Genomic DNA, 21,551 nt, shown 5'->3' with positions numbered 1-21,551 from the left:
AAGCTGAACATGTTTTTCCAACACCTTCGCCAAAGCAGGGAGGAGGGAGATCGGACGATAGTTAGCCCATTGCAGGGGGTCTAACAGAGGCTTCTTGATCAACGGCAGGATGAGTGCATGTTTCCACTGTCGTGGGACAACCCCCGAGCTCAGTGAGAGATTCAGCAGGGGGTTCAGCAAGCTGTTCAACGCTGAAGCCAGCCTGCCCAGGCATTTCGCCGGACAGGCGTCCAGAGGCGAGCCAGATTTCAGCCGGGATAGCAGCTCCAGCGAAGTTTCGCAGGACAGCTGAGGAAAAACAGATAATGTGGGCCCAGAATCATCCCGACAGGGGTCTAAAATGGCGTCAGCCATACGGGAGTCCACAGATGGAAAAGTGGCCTGAATCTTTAGGATTTTGGTCACAAAAAAGTCGGCCAACTGTTTAATCCATTCCTCCGTATGTGAATGAACAGGGGTGGCTACAACTGGGTTCACAAACTCCTTCACAATTCTGAAGAGTTCTCGACTGATATTATCGGCTTTATCGATTCTCTGTTCAAGATAGCTCTTCTTTGCTAAGGCAATCTGTTTGTAGTACGCCTTTATCGCGTCTCTGTATTTCGTTTTCTCCACCGGCTCATAATTGCGCCGCCAACGCCTTTCCAACTTCTTACATTCTTGACGCATTATGCGTAGAGTGGAGGAAAACCAAGGGGCAGAGTTAAGATCAGGGGCTGTTTTAGCAGCCCTCAAAGGGGCCAGCTCCTCGAATCTTGCCTGCATCCAATTCTGAACCAGGATTAAATCGACTTCCAGAGCCCCGGTCAGTTGACACGGGTATTGGCCAAGAGCATCGGAGAGCATTTCAGCTGTCACAAGATGGAAAGCTCTGGACTGCCGAGACCCTACCTTAAGAGCCCTTTGGCTAGATTTAGAATCATGAATTAAGGCAAAGTTTAGCAGATAGTGATCTGACCAAAGGACCGGGATTGGAGGGAACGCCTCAATAGGCATAGAGGAAAATATGACATCCAACGTATGGCCTTTCACATGAGTGGGGCTGTGGATAAAAGGGGCTAGTCCTAACATCGCCGTGATATCACGAAGCTTGCCAGCATCAGCGTCAGTAAGACAATCCATATGAATGTTTAGGTCGCCTAGTAGCATGCAATGCGCAGAGCGCATGCATGGTACAGAAAGGGCCGACTGCAGATCCTCAAAAAAGGACCCAATAGGACCAGGAGGTCTGTAGAGGAGAATTCTATGCTATAGGTGGCACATTTGCGAAAGTTAAAACTATTGGCATTGTAACTGACAAAGCTATTAATTTCCCTATTTTCAAAACCAACACATAAATAAAAAAATTGTCATTTACAATACAATAGCTCAAACTTCCTAATGCGAGACCTATTGCATTGCAAATGCTTGTTGTATAAAGTAGTGTGTCGCCCTAAGTGGGACAGGTATGCCCGGAAATATGCCCTGTGCACACACTGTCACTGGGACCCAGCTATACCTGGCTGATGAGCCCTAACTAGAGCAAAAAGTCTCATGGGTTGCTTCGGTTTTGGTTCAGGGAAGTCCTGGCTTGGTAGTTCGGGCTCTACTGTTACCATTGGAGCAGGGTCAACACTGATTTGCATATGGCTGGGTCCAACCTAAAGTGGCATGGTGTGCAAAATAACAATGGACTGGGATGCGGCCCGAGTAATTACTAGGGGATTAATTTAAGCATTCCATCCACCATGTTTTGTATACTGAAGAGCTTATTTGCAGCATAAATGAACTGAAATTCCTCTGCAGAGCTGCATGGTTTCTTATAGGAGGGGACTGAGCACCTTGACGATAAGCAGGTGCTTGAGTTTGAAAATTCTGCAATCCTTGTCTGCTTTACCATTTATCCTAGTGTGTCTGAGAACTTCATTCACTTGTACTTCCCTCAGACTTCACCCCTCTTGCTGAGTAGGAGGAAAAAGCTTTCAAACAATTGCATATGTTAGTAATGGTTTAGCTGAATTACGGTTTAGCTAAATTATGCTCTAGCAAAAAAAGAAAACAACTTCTAGCACTTGTTTATTATTTAGTGTATGTCTTTATTTTTCTAGATTTTAAGCAAGGTTCATCTGTATCATGTACTGGTCATCACTCCTCAACCGGCAAATAATACCTTTTATTATTAAACACCACATGAAATCATTGTCTATAAAACCCAGTCATATTAATATTATGCTTGCATGAATCAAAGTTGTGAGGAGAAATATTTTTTAGCAGGATTTGACAAGTAGGGTTTTTTTGTAAACATGACATTATGAATAGCTCTACAAAAGCAAGATCAGATAAAGTGTACTGAGGTCACATTGTTTTTTTTTGTTTAAGAAATTTTTATTAAGCAATAAAGGGTGATACAAGAAATATGTCATGAAAAATTAGGAAAAATTACATATGAGTGTAATAACAATGGAAGACATCAATCTACAGTAATTTATAAAGAGAGGAAGAAAAAAGAAAAAGGTATGAACAGATAGAAAGGAGAGAAGAGAGGATCAGAAAGGAAAGAGGAAAAGGGAGAAAGCAGAAGACAGAAAAAGAGGAGAGAGGAGAGAGATGAAAGAAGAAAGAGAAAGGGAGAAGGAGGGATCATGAGGGATGAGAGGCACGCAGTAGGGGGGGAGGATTGGAAGAGAGGTATGAAGTAAAGGGGAGCCATAATAAGTCAGATTTAATTTTCAAAGGAACAGAAGTAGAAGAGGCAATAGAAATTCTATGTTCGTCACAAATATAGTTCCACCAAGTGTGGACCGAGAGTTTCGAATTATCTTTCCAACACGATAACACAACTTTAAATGCAAGAGCAATAAAAAGATCTAACAGTTTAGCAGAAGAAGGTGTAATAATATCAATATCATCAGCTAAGGAACCTAAAAATATGTGTATAAAGGACAATTGTGAAGAAAAAGATAACATTTTCATGCATATATTCCAAACATTAGTCCAAAAAGACAAAACTGGGGAACAATAGTAAAGTTGGTGTTGTAGAGTACCAGGTACTGTGGAACAGGACCAACACAAAGGAGAAGATGTTGGAGAAAATTTATGAATAGTAACCGGGGTAATAACAACTCTGTGATAAATAAAAAGTAAGGATTGGGTAATGCGTGCAGCAACAGAAACTTTAAAGAGGCGAGACCATAAACGATCCCATAACGCAGTGTCAAAGGAGACATCCAAATCATTTTCCCAAGCAGTCTCCACTGTAGACTTAGTTCGGACAGAGCAGTTAGATAATAAGAGCGAATACACAAGAGCAGCTTTGGGTTGTTGGGAAGAGAAGAGAGGGTAAAGTGGAGTGAGAGGAGTGAAAGAAGAAAAGGAGTCGGAAGAAGAGGATAATGAGGATAGATGAGACTGAATAGCAGAGTTTATAATAGAGTATTCAGCAAGAAAAGAAGAAGGTAAGTTAAACTTAGTTTGTAGATCTACAAACGAGAGGAGAGTAGAATCAAGAAAAAATTGATGTACAAACATTATATCCTTTTCTTTCCAGTGTTTAAAATAGAATGATTTACCTTTATATCTGAGAAATTTGTTGTACCAAACTACAGATGATAAAAAACATTGAAGAGGGGAAAGGGAGGAGGAAAAAACACTTTGCAATGTAGATTGGCAATATTTCAAAATAGGGTATTTGGATATAAAGGTGCAATTTGTCATGAAAGGAACATGTTGAAATGAGAAATCCTTCAGAAAGGAGCGTTCCAAGAGCACCCATTTAGGGACAGGAGTGTCAAGGAAATCATAAGCCAATGAGAAGGATTGTTTGATAAGGAAGGCAGAGTGGTAAGAGCAAAAATCAGGGAACCGAACACCACCCTCAGTTTTAGGACGCATTAACTTATGTAGTCCTATGCGGGGATGTTTATTGGTCCACAAAAATTTTGTACACAATGAGTTGATACGGGAAATATAGGATTTAGGAATTTTGAAAGGGAGCATAGATACTGTATATAAAACATGAGGGGTAATCATCATTTTGATGGTGTCCAATCTGCCCCACCAAGAGAGAAATAAGGGAGACCAAATCTGTAAAAGTGATTGAATTTTGTTAAGTAACGAATCAAATGTAAATTTAAGGGTATCTTTTAGAGAGGAAGAGAACCATATACCGAGGTATTTGATTTTAGATGGGCACCATGCAAAATCAGTGTTACTGAACATATATTGAAAACACAAAGAATTAAGGGGAAGAACTTCAGTTTTGGAGAGGTTGAGCTTATATCCCGATATAGAGGAATATAACTGAACTTCATCTAAAAAGGGTGGAAGGGAAGATTCAGGGTTAGACATGTATATGAGGACATCGTCAGCATACGCTGAGAGTTTAGCTTCAATAGAAGAGAATTTTAAACCAGTTATATGAGGGTTGGAACGAATACGTTGCAAAAAGGGTTCAAGGCAAAGGATAAATAATAAAGGGGAAAGGGGACATCCTTGTCTTGTGCCTCTTGTTAAAGAGAAAAATCTGGAAAATTGGTTATTAACAAAAATACTAGCACGAGGGGAAGAATAAAGGAGTTTAACCAATGCTATAAACTTTGGACCGAAGCCAAACCAAGTAAGGGTTTGAAACATGTATTGCCAATTAATACGATCAAAAGCTTTTTCAGCGTCTAGGGATAGGGCCGCCAATGGGACTTTGACATTTTTACTATAAAAGAGGACATTGGAAAAAAGACGTGCGTTATCAGCAGCAAGTCTGCCCTTGACAAATCCCACCTGATCTGTGTTGATTAAGCGAGGTATAATAGAATCAAGGCGGGAGGAAAGAATTTTAGCAAAAATTTTACAATCATAATTAATTAAGGAAATGGGGCGGAAATTTTTACATTGGGTATGGTCCTTATCAGGTTTCGGGATGATGACAATGAGGGCGTCTAAAAAGGAACCAGAGGCCTTAGTATCAGAGATAAAGGAGTTAAATAATTGAAGGAGTTTGGGAGCAAAAAAAGAATGAAAGGCGGAATAAAATTCAATCGGAAGGCCATCAGGACCGGGGGCTTTTGATTTTTTAAGGGAATGAATGGCTGAGGTAATCTCTTGGAGGGTAATTTCACGTTCTAAGTGCGAAAATTCATCAGGAAGGGCTGGAGGAGAAGGAAGACCATCAAAAAAAGTTGTTAGGTTGGCATCTGTAGGACGAGTGTCATCTGTATATAAAGCTTGGTAGTAATTGTGGAAAACTTCAGCAATATCTTCGTCAGAGGTAACCAGCTTATTGAGTGAGTCATTAAAAATTGGGCCGATAGCTTTACGTTCCGATTTGATTTTCAAGTAGTTGGCCAACATTTTGCCTGCTTTGTTCTGACCCCCATGGTATTTAGATTTTATTTTAAGAAGTGTATGACAAGCTTCATTGGTGATAATTTTATTTAGGTCAGTTTTGGCCAGAATCAGGTCCTGAAGGGCAGAAGGGGATTTGGAGGAGAAATATGTATGTTCAAGGGTTTTAATATGTTTAAGTTGGTCTGCATACTTTTGCTTGTTAAGCTTCTTTTTGGCAGAAACATAGGAAATCGTAAAAGCACGAAAGGAAGCCTTAAAAGCATCCCAGGTATTAGGAATGGAAGTGTCGACGGGATTATTAAGGGAAAAATATTCATTAAAAAACTCAGTACATTTTTTCATGAAAGTGGCATCTGATAAAAGAAAAGAGTTAAATTTCCATCGACTGAAAGTGGAAGGAGTAATGGATAAATCCAGGGTAGTGTAGACCGGTGCATGGTCAGAAATAAAGATAGAGCCAATAACAGATTTTTGAAGGGAGGGAAGGAGAGACTTACTAACCATAATATAATCAATCCTTGAGCGTGTGTGGTGAACATTAGAAAAAAAAGTATATTCAAGTAAATCAGGATTACACACTTTCCAAGAGTCATGTAAAGGTCGAGAGGCAATGGCAGATTGAAAGGCCTTATGGGTTTTATCAGGTTGAAATTTACTGGAAGATAATCGGTCTGAAAAAGGATCTAGCCATTGGTTAAAGTCACCAGCAACGATGAAATTAGGGCAGTCAATGGATGAAATAAGCAATTTAATGTCTTTCCAAAATTTGGGATCTGGACGAACAGGGCCATAAATATTTAATAAGACCATCGTCTTGTTTTGAATAATAACCTTTGCCATTGCCCAACGACCTTCATCATCATTTTGAGAGGAGATAATTTGAGCATTCAAAGACTTATGAAATAATATAGCAACCCCCCCTTTTTTGTTAACAGCAGGAGAGAATACGACTTGACCCACCCATTGTCTTTTCAATTTAAGGGAATCAATGTCTGAACAATGAGTTTCTTGAAGAAAGACAACCTGTGAATGAAATTTGGTTAAGTGAGACAATACCTTCTGACGCTTGACAGGATGACCAAGACCACGAACATTCCAAGAGACATAATTACACATGTCGAATGAAGGGAGGAATGGGCGAAGAGGGGGTGCAACACACAGCAAGGAGATCACTACATAGAAGGAGACAAAAAATAACGGTAAAACTTCTGGGCAAGGGAACGCTCATTTCAAGAGGGGAAAGAAAAGTTAGGTAGCATGGGAAAAAGATATATAAACTTAAAGAAAACAGCAGAGGAAGCCTGAGAAGAAGGAAGCAAGAAGAAAGAGTGAAGAGAAAAAAAAAAGGAGAGAGACAGAAAGATGGAAAGATAATGAAGAAACAGACCAAGACACATAGGCTTGATCTGAGAAGAAAACAGTAACCAAAACATGCGAGACGTGGGTACACCAGGGAGAGGACATGACCCGTAAGCAAACCAGATACGGACATATGAGAAAGGACATATACAAAGATGTGAGAGAGAGGGTACTAGCAAGGAAGAAAGGGGATACACAATAAGAGCGGATATATGACTGGAAGGAGTGATTTTAGAAAAGGAGAAACATTGAAAAACGAAAAGGCATTAGCTGGCAGTTTCCATGGTAGAAGGAGTGATACTCATCAAATAGTCTCGAAGTTTCTGAGGATCATCATACGACTTGGTACGCCCATTATGTGTGATCTTGCAGAAACAGGGATGAAGAATTCCATATTGAATATTGAGTTGGCGCATCGTGGGACGAAGATTCAGGAATTCCTTACGACGAGCGTTGGTGGCAGAAGAGAGGTCTTGAGAAATGAAGATGTTGTGGCCAGACCACTGAAGGTGACGTTTGGCCCTGGCAGCTTTTAGAACATGCATGAGTTCGGTGAACTCCAAGAATAGCATGATGATTCCACGTGGTTTGGTTGCGTTGGAGTTGATACGGCCAAGACGATGTGCTCTCTGGATGTTGAGAGGATGAGTCGATGGGGAGAGTTCCAAAAGTTCCTGAAGAAGTTTTCGAATAAAAGAGACCATGTCGGACCCCTCCAAATTTTCCGGAACACCATAAACGCGTAGGTTGTTGCGTCTATTTCTATTTTCCAAATCCTCAGTGTGCAATTTGAGCTTATGAATTTCTTGTTCCAAAAGTGGAATCTTGGTTGAGAGGTCTTGGACATCGCTGACACGTTGCTCTAAGTTCAAAACCTTATTTTCCATGACAACCCATCGTTCCTCGATTTGTTGAAGCTTAGCGTTGGTAGCAGACATAAAAGGTTGAAGACCTCGCACCTCCTCAAGAATTGAGTCAAGAACAGGGTTGTTCGAAGTGTTAATAGGGGAGGGAGGATCATTCTTTGGCCTTTTAGGTTTTGTTCCTGTTTGCGACAGTTTCGGCGAGGTAGAGAGATTCGCCATAATGCAGGCTGATGGAAAGAAGTTGTGACCAAAGCCGCTGTCGACAATAAAATATAATGTGGACGCCCAAATGTAATAGGTGCACACCTTGTGGCAAAAAAGAGGACACTGAAAGGCACTATTGATCAGTGCGCAGTTGAAAAAACAGCCACACGAGGACAAACAATAGGCATTCACTGATTTGAATAGTTGACAGTATGGCAAACCTTCATGGCGACATGGAGTGTAGAGTCAAAGAAATGTAACGCCAAGCCATTCACCAGGCAGCACGATCAACGCATGGAGGCAGTGGAAACATACCGATGGTAATTGGATAACAAAGGAACAAGAAGCGTGTAGTAACGCTGAGGTAAAAGTCAAGTATGCGGGAAAAACATACATAGCACTTCAAATATGGCATGAGAAAAATGGCGGCACCTTTTCCTGTCAGAGAGCAGAGAGTTATGCAAGAGCATAATTAAAAGGTAACCAAAAAGGCCAGGAACAGCAGAAAAGACGACATGTAGTGCATAATATGGGCAAAGTTGAGGAATAATGCCAGCAGGAGGAAGGGAGATGCAGCAGAGGTCAAAAAACGGCAATACGGGCGCAGCGCACAAAATGGCGGCCGCCCGCGCTGCGTCTGAAGGAATGATTACCGCTGTGCATTCAGAGTCCTCCCTGCACGAAAACCACCTCCGATGGCTGCATCTGGGTCGCGTTGCCTTCCGCTGTCCACGGAGCCGCTTCCGATAGCAAAAGACCAGGTTATAACGCTCTCACGGCATCTTCAAAAAAAGTCCGACACGGAGCTCACGGGAAGAGCGTCTCCTCCGTCCGGCGCGCAAGCCACGCCCCATGAGGTCACATTGTTGTATGGAAAATTTTCAGAGGTATTTAAAATATTGCCTGTAAAAGTAAGCACACACCTATTACTTTTACCCAAAAACTCAATTTGTAATTTTGCCAGCTGAACGACGGCTACACATTGGCCACTCCTGATTTCACCAATCGCTCTCATTAGTACTTATTTTGCTCCAAAACACTATGGCCATTATCATGAGTTTGCTGTAGTCAGTTATTGGTGTAATCGTTCACAACAGATGCAAGTGATCGTTCAATGCATGTGTGGCAGCTCTACCTACAAAAAGTGGCTTAAAGTCATGCGTGCAAGATCACATTTTGTGTCAAGCACTCGATGAGACTAGAAATGATAACTCCAGACTCAAATCATTGTTTTAAACACAGATGTATGCATTCTTCCAAGCTGACTCCTCAAGTACTTTGCTTTTGTTTGTTACTCTGAGCATGAGGTGAGAGGTGGTGAGAGATGGAGAGAGAATGTTTGTGTACACATATGCATTTATTTTGGCCTAGACACTAACTTACATTGGTGAGTAGCTTTCTTAAAGGAGACATGCAAAGCCAAGTGGTTCACTACAAATTCAGAATCTAAAAACCTGATTCTGCTTAGGTGTATGCACAGAAAAATGCTCGGACACTTTCTCATAGATGAAATTACAAACTAAGCATGTAAGTTTATCTAACTCCTGCATGTGAATTGTTTTTTCATGCTCATGCGACAGAAATATTAAACAAAGACAAAAGAAACCAAGACTGAGGTTGTTCAAACGTCTGTCACAAGTTATAACCGCTTAGTTGGTAGAATATCTATAATTATATCGACAGGATGTCACTGAAAACATTTCTCATTGTTTCTTACACCACAAAATTAACTGCATGTCCCATCATTACTCTTAAAATCTGATTTTCTGCTTTTCACAAGAGAATGTATAATTCAGATGTAAGCTGGCAAATAGTTGATTAATATGCCTCCAACGTGAACTTCAGCCGAGAACCACAAAACATTTATTGACATACACATTAAACCCCTTTATCGCTCTTTTTTCTGTCTCATTGACGACGTTCCTATTCCGCAATGTCTAGCATCCTTTCCGCCGATATCCCTTTAACCTGGGTAGAGTTCAGTTTGGCCACTATTTTCTTCTTTCCAGCTCTTATTGGAGCACAAATTATTTTGCATCTGAAAATTCCGCCTGGAGGCACATCCCTATAAAAACAAAAAGCAGAGCGGAGGAGAGGAGAGAAGCCAAAAGATTAGACCGTTTCAGTTTTCTGAATTTGCTAAAAAGTAAATTACCACGCATAATTTCTAAACACAGAAACATACATTTTGTATAAATAGTTATTCACAAAGATACAACTAAAAATAAATACCGGTATATATCTAGCCTTATTTTAGGTTGAAAAAGTTAATTGGAATCTGAAGAAAATACGCAGCTAGTCCCCTCTTCAGTTAGAATTTATGTCATAAAAAAAATCGAGCCAGAAATAAAGTACACACAAAATATACATTAATATCTTTCTTAGTCTCACTTTTCAAACAACTCAGTACATACCTAATGTATTGTTGGTGGAATGTCAAAGCGTAGAATTACACTACACTAGCAAAATAGCAGCACCGCAGCAAAGGACTGGCAGGAGTCAACGTCCCTCATCCTACCACATATTCTTTACTAGCAAGCATTCAAATTTCAGAAAGAATAAAAATGACTTAGTCCAACTTGTAATGGGAGCTCTTACAACAAAATTCCACTTTATCATTTCATGGTATTAGTACCACCCTAAGCTTTATATGCTACTGGTGTGCCGTGTCCCTCAGCATTGTCTTTCATAACTGCAGATGACACATCAACAAGGGTGATTTATCATCTTTGCACCTCTGGTGGTCTTTTAGGGAGAAAAAAACAAAAAATAGCATTCTACTATGTACAACAAAATAAATCATTCTATTAAAGATTCAATAAAGCATTTGTTAAAGCTTCAAGAGGACAATCTCAAAGTGCAAATCCCAGTTTACCAATAAAAACTTAAAAGTAAGGCAGAGATTTAGGTATTCACCTGGATACACGTTTATGCTTTTTTAGTATTATTCCGCAATAAGAGGCCACTGGAATTGTCTTGTGACAAGACAACCCAAGTGGTATGCCTGGAAACCTGCACCTGGCACAGGTTTCTTTTCGAGGCGCACTACTAAAAATATTTGCCAAATTCACAAACAAAATAAATATGTTTAGTCGGAGAACTACATCTTTTCTAATACGTATTCATTTTTATGGATGAATCTGACTACCAGTCTACATAAAGCAGTTTCAGCAAAAGTTGTTTACTGTTTTCATGTAACCTAAAAACTGGTCATTTTAATCTTGCAGTCTTCATAAATACTTTCCCATCAGAGCATTGTGACAAAACGTAGAATATTGCACAATCTATGTCTAATATTTCTAAAACACCTACGTGAGACAGCATAGTTGGTGGCAAGATAATCGAGCCTATGCAGCAGCAAATAATTCAACATGATTAGTTACATTCAAGGTGCTTGTTTATTTTTTTCTGTTGAGCAGTGAACCCCACAAAGGCGATTTCAGAGTGTTCGATGGAATGTCTGTGTAGTAAGTTAGAGGTTAGTAAATACCAGCTGGACAGGTAATGGAAGTCTGAATATAGAGATATTATGCCATATGTAACTGTAGACTTTTCGGAGCCCTCCTAAACTACAGAAGCTCTGCTTCAAGTCTGAGGATTCCTTAGGGTAGAGCCTTTTGAAATGTAAGGTTGTCTGCCAAATCGCTTGTACATTAGTTGCCAGTCAACCATTATTGGGTGGCAGACCACAGCATGATTTTGTTCCTTATGTAGGCTTTCTCAACATGGTAGCACCTGGCATTGTGTTGATTCCCTTGCAGTAATTATGGCCTGAAAACCATTGCATGGATGAGTGCTGTCCTGTGAATAAGCAAAAAAAGGAATGATTTTGTGCGAGAGGACTGGTAGTAGATTGACTTTTTGACAACCATGAATTGTGAGAGGAAGACAGGTCTAGTTAAGAATATGCCACTCTTGGAGTTAGCAGGAAGCAAGAGTTGGGGCTACAAGGATGGCATATTGTATTGCAAATGCATCTATATCATGGTTCTTAACCAACTGGGAGGTGCTGAAGTGCATTATTTGAAAGGTAGCACACTACATCGAATACAGTGCTTCATTGGAAGGGTGTTGCACTTGCTATGTGCCTAAATGTGCAAAGCAATTTGGTGTTGTGCATGAGTGACTGGACTGGTGCTCCTAATTTGGTCGCAGCGCTTAGCGTTATGGGGCATAGATGAACGAGAGATAGACCGTGTTCAGATTACATTTTCTGACTGCTATACATTTTTTTTACAGGTTCGGTTTTGACCTTATGATGGATGCAGAAACTTTCCATCCACTTCCTGTGCTACTGTTCTGAATGAATTTATAATGTTGATGATATCCAATTTTGGGATGGATGAAAGCAGGACACCTAGGGATGGACTATATTAAAGTCCTCCAGGATTTTGTTGCCTGCCCTTTTTGGCATTACATCACTTGGATTATGTGTATTGATGGTGGTTGCCTGACAGTACAGGCAAGTTTTGAGTTTAAGTTCCTGGTTACCTCTTAAGAATGGTTTATAGTTCCAAGCCAGGCTTGGGTAGCAAGAGCTGTGATCCCTTCTTGTAATAGATGGTCAGCAATAGAAATGTTTTACCAGGACCATCCTGAGGGTATGAATGTTAGCCAGCCTACATTGATTAGTCTGCCTTCCTTGAGTCAACTGTAGTATTGCTGTGACTTTTGCTCCACTCTTGGGCAGAGAGTTCTGATCTCAAAGTGTTGCCACCAGTACTGAGGATGCTGTTGCATTAATGCTTTTTTTCTTTGTGAAGAAAGTATGAGTCACAGTGCTAGACATAAGTGTAGTGTCCTGTATACAGAGTTTCACTATTATTTCGCATGAAGAAACTTCAAGCCTTTTCTTTCCATGGCTGTCAGTGGTGCAAAATATCTTAGTCAGAATGTTTGACTTTCAGCAGGCGCTTGTAGCAGTGGTGTAATTTGTTCCAGTTGGTGGACCTGTAATAGCAGTCTTGCTGCAATGTTTAGAAACATATGTAATTTTCATAGTAGGAGGTAACCTTTAGATACAAGCCCTGCTCCCAACAACATTTTGAGAGTGATAATGGCCTGTAGCTGATGGTCCTGTAGTAAAGGAAAATGTATCTGTGTATGCAATGCAACTTCATTAATATGTGGGATGTTCGTGATACTCTGAAATAACATTCAGCCGCACCCGATGTTGCGGATGGAGTCTCGAGGTCTTTGAGCCGTATTGCTGCCAACTGATAATTGTTCCATTGTCTACTAGTTGTAGTGTAGCATTTTAGAATCCAAGCGTAATTTACTGATTCATGACCTTATATAGCTATAATTCACATAGCCCTTATATAGGCATTGAAATCAGGCCCATGTTTAGACATAACCCATCCAGTCCAAATACAGGCATGGCTACTTCCACTAGTTCCAAAAAGCCACAACGATTTCTTGGAAAACTCTGCTTCAGCAGTCAGGGACATCCCTTTACTTGAATATTGATTTGTCTAGAAATCATGGAGTTTTCAAAGAACTACTATTCCATTGGGGTTCTTTGATGACGTTATTAGGTCCGACTTTACGTCAAACTAGGCACCTTCAAGGTATAAATATATATGCCTACACTTGCCCTAGCAAACACACAGTGGTTTGGAGCAACTTGACTATCTACTTGCCCGACGCAGCTCACTACAGCAAGTGCCGAAGAAAGCTGACCCTTCAGCTGACGCACTGACAGAGAAGCGATCCTTTCTCTCGTTGAGAATCCATCTCCAGTGTTTCCAAGCTCCCCTCGCGTGGTGTTGGGAAATCGAGTACGAGACAGAGATGTCAAACCTCCTTCATTCTAAAACCAAGTTACGGAGCTGATTAGACCCTAAGAGAAATCTTGGTTAGATTCTTGGCAAAGACAAACTAAACCTATGCTACAACTCACTTCTTCCCTCGTACCAGACTTAGGTTAGGTACATTGGGGTAGGCATATTTTAGAAGCACCAGCTGAATACTTTTAGCCTATGTTATTTATGTATGTATTTATCTATGGTCTAGGAACCATACAGTGCTTTTACAGTATTATTTTATAATACTCTTCTTACTGTACGCATTATACTTTGCAACCAGTATTAGAATTGTAGCAGTTCACTTTACTTGCTTGAGAAAGAAGACTGTTCAATAAACCCTTCTATTGAAAACGCACGTCTCTCTATTTCTCTGCACCTCTGATGAAACGAACCATGCACGATTGACTGAGTAAAATATCTATCTATTGTTTCCACGACTCTGAAGATCAGTTTTATTCTTGGGGAAACAAAGTTGTGATGTTTATGCGGTTGTCGGAAACGAATCCCTTCTTGTTTATTCGAGAAAGTTTCTAGTGACCTCTGAGCTAGCTGGCACTCACAATTAAGTCTAATATATTCAATAGAGACCTAGTAGTCATAAGCCTTACGTCAAATCTATAGGATATGTTATTCCAATGTGCAGAACCTATTTGGAATATAGGAACTACACTACATGGCGCCCAATGTTTGGTAAGGCACTAATTTAACGCTAGATACTAGAGTAACTCAGACGTGCTTTTCACAGAGACCCCTTTTTCCCTGTAAAATACTCCAAAAGTTGTCTGGAGTGGGTAAAAGGATAAAATATCTGCCTTTACTGAATAGGACGAAAATCCTATGTATTCGTTTTTGGTTTGTTCAACATTGAAGGATACAGTGTTCCAAATTATTGTGCACCTTATCTTTGTTTCCTTGAAAACTTGCTCTGCAAATTTTCAGTCAACAAAATGTCGGATAGCGACACCGAGAATGGTGGACCGGCAGGCAATAACACAACCGGTGGAGCTGCAAGAACTGCGGCCCAACCGGGTTTAAACATTACAGGTTTCCAAAAAACTGACCAGGATGCTATAATTATCCCGGAAAACCTAAGGAAAACCATCACTATAAAGCTTATAACAAATGGCTTATCATCAAGAGGTGGTAGGGTAATTTTTGTCATAGAGGCACACGAATATCGGCAGTCCAAGGTATTCTATTCATGGATAATCTTCCCTGAAGCCAATGCAATGTGCTTCACTTCTACAAAGTAGAGGATCATCCACGGTAATACGTTCCTGTAGAGGACATTGAAATTCGACTAACTTACCAAGAGCACCAGCTCTGGTTTAAAGGCGCCCTACAACATTAAAATCACATTTCCAGGCTTGGTCCACTAGGTAGACCAGGAGCAACATGGCCGGTACTAGCCAGCTATAGACCACATCCTGCCATTGAAGAAATGACAGGTGCAGAACTATTAGTTGAACTTAAACAACTAATAAAAATACATATACAATTGGTTCAATATGTCATGCGGACTCTTAACAGTCCAACCTCCTATAAGGATTCCACAACAAACCCCTCACCAGGGGAACACAAATACAATCACACCACAGACTATACAATCAGTCATTGGTAAATTGTCTGCAAAAAGGGAACAAATTCCATTCTGGATAGCTCAAAAAATTACTCAAATCGAGGCAGTATTTCCTGACAGTACACTTAATGAGAAACACAGAATTTTAACAATCTGTTAACCTATGGCGGTTATTCCAGACGTCCTGAAACAGATTCAAAACGAATACAGGGCAGAGCCTGCTTTAAATCTGGGTATGAAATTACTGAAATATTTCAAACAGGTCTCAGCTATAATATTAGCTAATATTAAAGGTGATGCAGCATACAAAACTTTAAATAAATTAAAAATAAATAAATCAGTAGCAATCCGCCAAAAAATAAGAGAAATTGATATAACTGAGCAACCATATGAACTGGCCAGAATAATTGAAAAGTTCTATGAAGAACTAGGAAGAGATAGCTAGGGTGGGAAATCAGTAAAGCCCCAACTAACAGAAAGTCCTGAAAAGGTCTTTATTAAAAACACTCTCAAAAAGAAGTGGGAAAATACTAAACAAACTTCTAATGAAAAGCATTCTCAGTCCCGAGGTAGGTCTCCTCAAAAGAAACCCTCTGGAAAGCGGTATAACCTCAGGAACAGGGATAATTTGAGAAAACCTGATAGATATCAAGATACTGATACACGTTCCTCTCGTACCTTTCAGACTTCCTCACAGAAATCGAAAAGAAGAGGACTGTCAGAACGCAAGGAAAAACGTGTAAAGTCCAAAGACGATCAACACGTTCCAAAAAAGAACAAAACCCAATTCACCAAAAAGAAGGAAGCAGGTCTAAAAATCAGACATTCTGAGGATCTTGAGGACACAACTCAAGAACTGGAAGTGGGCCCAGACAGTGCTGCACAGCGCAGCAGAAGTCACCATAGCTCGCAAGATCTTGAAGGATCATCTGGAGACAGTGACTTGAATGAGTACATGCAAGTTGAATCTGCCGACACCAGGGTTAGTGTACCCCATAAATTATATGAAGTAACGCTCGAGATGGAGGGGGACATAACTAGGAAAATAAGAGCACTCTTTTGGGAGAAGCTCTCTCAGGGGTATGACATTCTTCTAGCTGAAAAAGACTGGCCACCAAAATTTGTCAGGGAGTGCCCACACGGCGAAGACCTCATTATCCAGCCTTCTCCAATAATATTCCAATTCACTTAAAATACACCTATGCCAGAAAATGGGCTGTAGCCCAGGCTCCGGCACTATATAAAAATCATGTAGGATGGGATGACGATTCCCCTCACCATAAAATCCAGTTAAAAACCTACTGCACAGAGGCAGTATCCAGTTAAGCAAGAAGCTAAAAAACAGGTCAAGTAGATATTAGTTCAACATGAATACCAAGGGGTGATTGAAACATGCACCTCATCAATGAACAATCCTTTGTTTCCTGTTCCAAACCAGACAATACATATTGTCTACTTTTGGACTACAGACATTTAAACTGTTGTTGCAAAACCTTTGCAATACAAAATGGACTGAAAAATATAAAACTACATTAGATATTTCGAACGTTTTCTTCTGTCAAAATATTGAACCTGAAAGCAGGAACTTTACCGCTTTCTCAATCATGGGGACACAGCGTCACTTCTGTGGTCTCCCCCAGGAATTCAAGAATAGTTCAGGGTTATTTTCAAACAGAGTTACTACAAACGTATAATGATGAGGCATTATCTTATGTCGATTACATCTATCTAACGGGCGATGATTTGGACAGGCACTTGAACAGGGTGAACACCATAATACTTGGCTTCGCCTCTGAAGGGTATACATTCAACTTTAAGAACTCAAGAATTGCCCACCTCAGCGTCCTTTTACTAGGATACGAGTTATCAAGTGAAGGCAAAAGCCTGGCAGCCAACTTTTTAGAAAAGTGTGCGCTGCTCCAACCTCCAAAAACGCTGAAAAACATAGTCATTTCTAGGTTTCCTGAATTTCAGAAGAACGTACATTCTAAACTACTCAGAGAGGCTTCAACCTCTCTACGAATTAATCAAACCTGATTTTAAAACAACTAATTGGACTCAAAAACACAGACGTTTAGTGCAAACAGATATGTTTGCAACAACACATTTACAGACACGCGTAAACGTACGCAACCTTGTCATATGAATAATCCCAGGAAGATGCAGATTTACGTACTTAACCTTTAATGAAGGTGAAAAAGTACCAATTGCGTACAAATCACACTTGTACACACAAGCTGAATTGAAATTCACTTCAACAGAAAAAATTCTGACGGTGGTTCAAACTGCAGTAGCAAAAGAGAGAGCTCTCACATAGGGTAAACGCATAAGTCGTTGCTCCTGTACCTGCCTTTGAGGCAGTGACAAAAGCAAGCATTCCGAATGCAAAGGCTTTACATCCAAGATGGATACAATAGGTTAACTCTCTTGCGCAATAGACGTTGAATACGTTTTTGACCCCTACCTGAAAACACAAGAATTTCTACAATACGAACAAGAATGTCCTCTGCCCGCTGAGATTCTGCCCCTAGAACAGTAAGAATGTAGAATTTATACAGACTGATCAGCACAACCCGCAATTGGGGGTAAACAAGCTTATATTGCTGCGTGTGCGATTGTAAAAGGTCGCTGGCGCAATGGTAAATTCCAACCTATGGTCACAAAAACACAATCTCTCGGAGACTGTACAGCTCAGCGGGCTGAACTACAGGCTTTCAAGATGGCACTTGAAAATACCGATCGCAAATTCCCCACCATCATAGTGTGCGATTCGTATTACTGCATCCATTCTTACAATGAATACTTGCAGAACTGGGTTCAAAATGGTTTTAAAGATGCAAAATGTGGCACAATCAAGCATAAGTTGCTTTGGGAACAAGTAGTTCAATTACAGAAAGAACTACAAAAGACTCATGTGATCCATACACGGAGTCATCAGCGTGATGGCGTTCACGTTGCAGGGAATTCATTGGCTGATGAAGCCGCGAAGGCAGCTGTGCAAACGACTTTCATAGCTGCAATCACTCGTTCGAAAACAAAAATAGACGGCGAAACAATGCTAGCTGTCAATACCACAAGCAAAGGCAGCAGAACGGTGTTACCTCTAAACTATCCACTCGAATATTCATACATAATTGATGCCAACTCCGTCCCTTTTGCTCGAATCCCTGGAGTGGGGGATAGAGTAATCCCAAACAGGAGATGTAGAGGAGCTTTGATACAAGAAGCACATATGGGAGAGGATCTGATACATCAAGGGATCTCTAAATCCATTCTGGAATTAATAGAGACGTACTGGTGGCGAGGGATGAATGCCCACATTCACAAGTTTGTAATTAATTGCCATGACTGCAACAGAGATCGCAGCAGAGAACGTCGCCAGATACCTGACTACAGTGTAGCTAGCCCAGTACAGACACCATTGTTAGACAGCATTAGCCTTTCTACACGCAGACGTCAATATGGACGAATGTGTCCCACAACTATTAGGACAGATTAATTTGGATGTGGCCTCTGGTTTCGGCTGACGTCCGAACTGTTATAAAAGATTTGCAAGTCTTTATCGGCACATACGCAGTCGTCACGCTACATTCTGACCAGAGTCCTGCGTTTAGCTCCAAAGCTTACAAGGAGGCCATGGCCATGGGCGTTGCATTGCGGTATTAGAGTCCATTCCATCCTGAGGGAAATTCTGTAGTGGAAAGAAAAAATCGGGACATAAAGCAATCTATGACAGCTAGGGTATTAGGCTCGGGTGACGGGCGGGCCAAACATCTAATAAGTTTCCAACGTAGTTTAAATAATCTGCCAAGAAATTCTCTGGGTGGAATCACTCCATAAGAAATCCTCTTTGGTACTAAAATGCTTGTCCAGGATCTCGGTTGTCAAACTTCAGTGGTGGAACAAAATCCCTTTGATATCAAAGACCGTTTGGCCGTTTTGCAGGACTTAAACGAGAAAAGAAGAAGTCAAAGCAACACAATACAGAAGCAAACGACCACTGAAGGAGAACCACCTGTCCCAGCAAGGTCTGTCTGGATTCCAAAGATAGGGAATCTAGTCCGAGAAAAGATCGCGGATAAGAAGGAATTTGGGCCTTTTTACAGAAAACCAATACCTGTACTAGCAATCCACGGATCAAGAAAAGTGTTACTGCCGCCCCATGCTGGAAGAAAAGAGAACAGGTTCGTATCCATTGACCTGGTCAAACCACATCATGTGGCTGTTAATAAGTAGTAGGCCCAGTGGACTACAAAGATGTAGCAGAAGACCAAATCTTGCTACTATCCAAGAGGTTCAGACTGAGAGACTAATAACATTTGAAGACTGCAGCACAAAGCAAAGGACTAAGCAATAAAGCAATGGAGTTGGTGCCTCTTGAGACCCAAATAACAGTTTGTCAAGTAACTCCTGTCTAATATGACAAAGGATCCGGTAACCCCAGTGATTTAAAAAAATTCTGATGCAATTCCAACAATTGACAGAACTGCCTCTGGCTATTTCATCAACTTTGATACGTTTTCTGAGGATCCCAGTGAGCCTGAAACGACACCAACAAGTAACACTTTTAAAGATCAAGTAACAGAACTCTTTCAGCAACTTGAAAAAACGTATCTGGTTTCACCACGGGTTGAACTTTGGATTGTGCTTGGCGTACTTTTCCTCCTACTTTGGCTAATCATGGTTTTAACTTTGGGAATGCTGATAAATGGAAGATATAGTAAAATGTATACAGCAAGTAAGAACATCAACTTGCTCCAAAAACCACACAAATCATCTCATCGTGAACAAAAAGACTTGACATCAGTGAACATCACAGCCGTTCCTATAAGTGGTGGTATAGCATGGGATAGAACTGATTATGATATCTATGCTCCTGCAGAGCTGTTGAAGATGCTACATCAATTTAAGGTTTCCTTGAGTGACTTTGTTTCACCCAGCACGTTTTCTGATGATTGGGACGTTGAGACTGTTAATAATATGATGTCGGATTTAGAGATGTCTGCAAAGTTCACAAAACATGAATACTTGGAAGGTTCATCAGATTATGCACAAATGTATTGTTATAATCACTATGGTCATCATTATTTGCACAAATCTGCAAACCCTAGAAATGTTTATACTTTCAATCAATGGGAACACTGTCCAACGCCACCAAAAGGTAGCTCAATAACATTCTATGACAAATTTCCATACTTCTCAGGTTTTAATACCAAAAATCTGGAAAAGTTTTACTTTAAAAATGTTAATAAGACAATAATGAAAAGTATGTTGACCAATACAAAGCAAATTTATTCAGAAGCCTTTTATGCCCAGCTGTCCTCGTTAGGTTTCAACTTTTGGAGTGACAACATAGAAACAAAAACTGCCTGGGGCTCAAAAGACTGGCAAGTGCAGGGAATAGAAGCTTTATTTCGAGCCTGCATTATTCCTGTACAAATAATGTTTTAAACGACACTGTGCAACAGACATCCTGCCTTGGCCTAGCCAAGATAAAAGATTTGAACAAACCGTCCATACCTACACCTGATAGTCAAAACACTTCAGAAGGAGGGGTCGACGCAAAAACTATTTCACTTAAAAACAGAACTGATTGGAAAAAATGGTTAATCTGGCCCACAGACACTTATAACTGTCAAGATAGATTCCTGAACTAGACACAAGGGTTTACAGTAACTAGGCCAGATCCAAGATATGTCCAGAGACAACATCCAGGGATAGTAACAACATACAGTGTAGGAAACTGTGCCTTAAGTGGCTACAAAAATCTACAATTAAAGAGGTTAAACAACACTTATCTTTACTTAAAGATGGCGTTGATTTAAGGGACTTCTTACAAGGTCCGGCAAAACGACGTCATAAACGTTTCATATGCGAAGGTATATATGCCATTTATAATTGATTGCGTTAATTTAGAGAAAGCACTCTCCGTAGTTGACAATGGGTTAATGACCCTGTCATCCAGAATTTATTCTTTGGACAGCATAGTATCCTCTGCCATTGACATAATGGAACAGGACTTGCTCATGCTACAGCATGGACAGTTGTAATTACGTTCTATAATGCTTTTAGGCTGGACGTTGCAAAATCTTCGTTCTGGATATGTGCCCTGGCGTCTAATCAACGCCACGTCATTGTTTTCTGTATTTAACCCAGATCACTTTGGCACAAAGAGGAACAGACTATATGGAGCTGAGCATTGAAATACTGGAAAGATTACCATTAACTGTTTTGGAAAAACCTGCAACAGAATGGATAATACACAGGATAATCACTCTGCCTGTCACTATTTTCAATTTTCAATACTGTTTGAAACATACACCAGTTGCCGTGTATGGAAGGTTGGGTAAGGAATAAATAAAGTCAACCTGGAAATTACCATACACACACAAATGTTGGAGTGGGGTAAAAGAA

The 21,551-nt window shown here is 40.4% G+C and overlaps 1 protein-coding gene across 1 annotated transcript in view; it reads right to left on the bottom strand.

Annotated features, from left to right (window-relative positions):
* Positions 1-8,610: 8,610 nt before the first annotated feature.
* The window catches only part of TGM4 (transglutaminase 4), a 192,378-nt gene continuing 179,437 nt past the window's right edge, over positions 8,611-21,551 (bottom strand). Inside the window, exon 14 of the mRNA XM_086941753.1 lies at positions 8,611-9,816. Coding sequence (XP_086797879.1) covers positions 9,675-9,816 — 142 coding nt within the window. The 3' untranslated portion in view covers positions 8,611-9,674. The remainder of the gene's footprint in view (positions 9,817-21,551) is intronic.

Source organism: Lissotriton vulgaris, chromosome 10 (genome assembly GCF_964263255.1).
Source record: "Lissotriton vulgaris chromosome 10, aLisVul1.2, whole genome shotgun sequence".
NCBI lineage: Eukaryota > Metazoa > Chordata > Amphibia > Caudata > Salamandridae > Lissotriton > Lissotriton vulgaris.
Note: the sequence above shows the minus strand (reverse complement) of the source record. Positions and strands in the feature narration are given on the sequence as shown.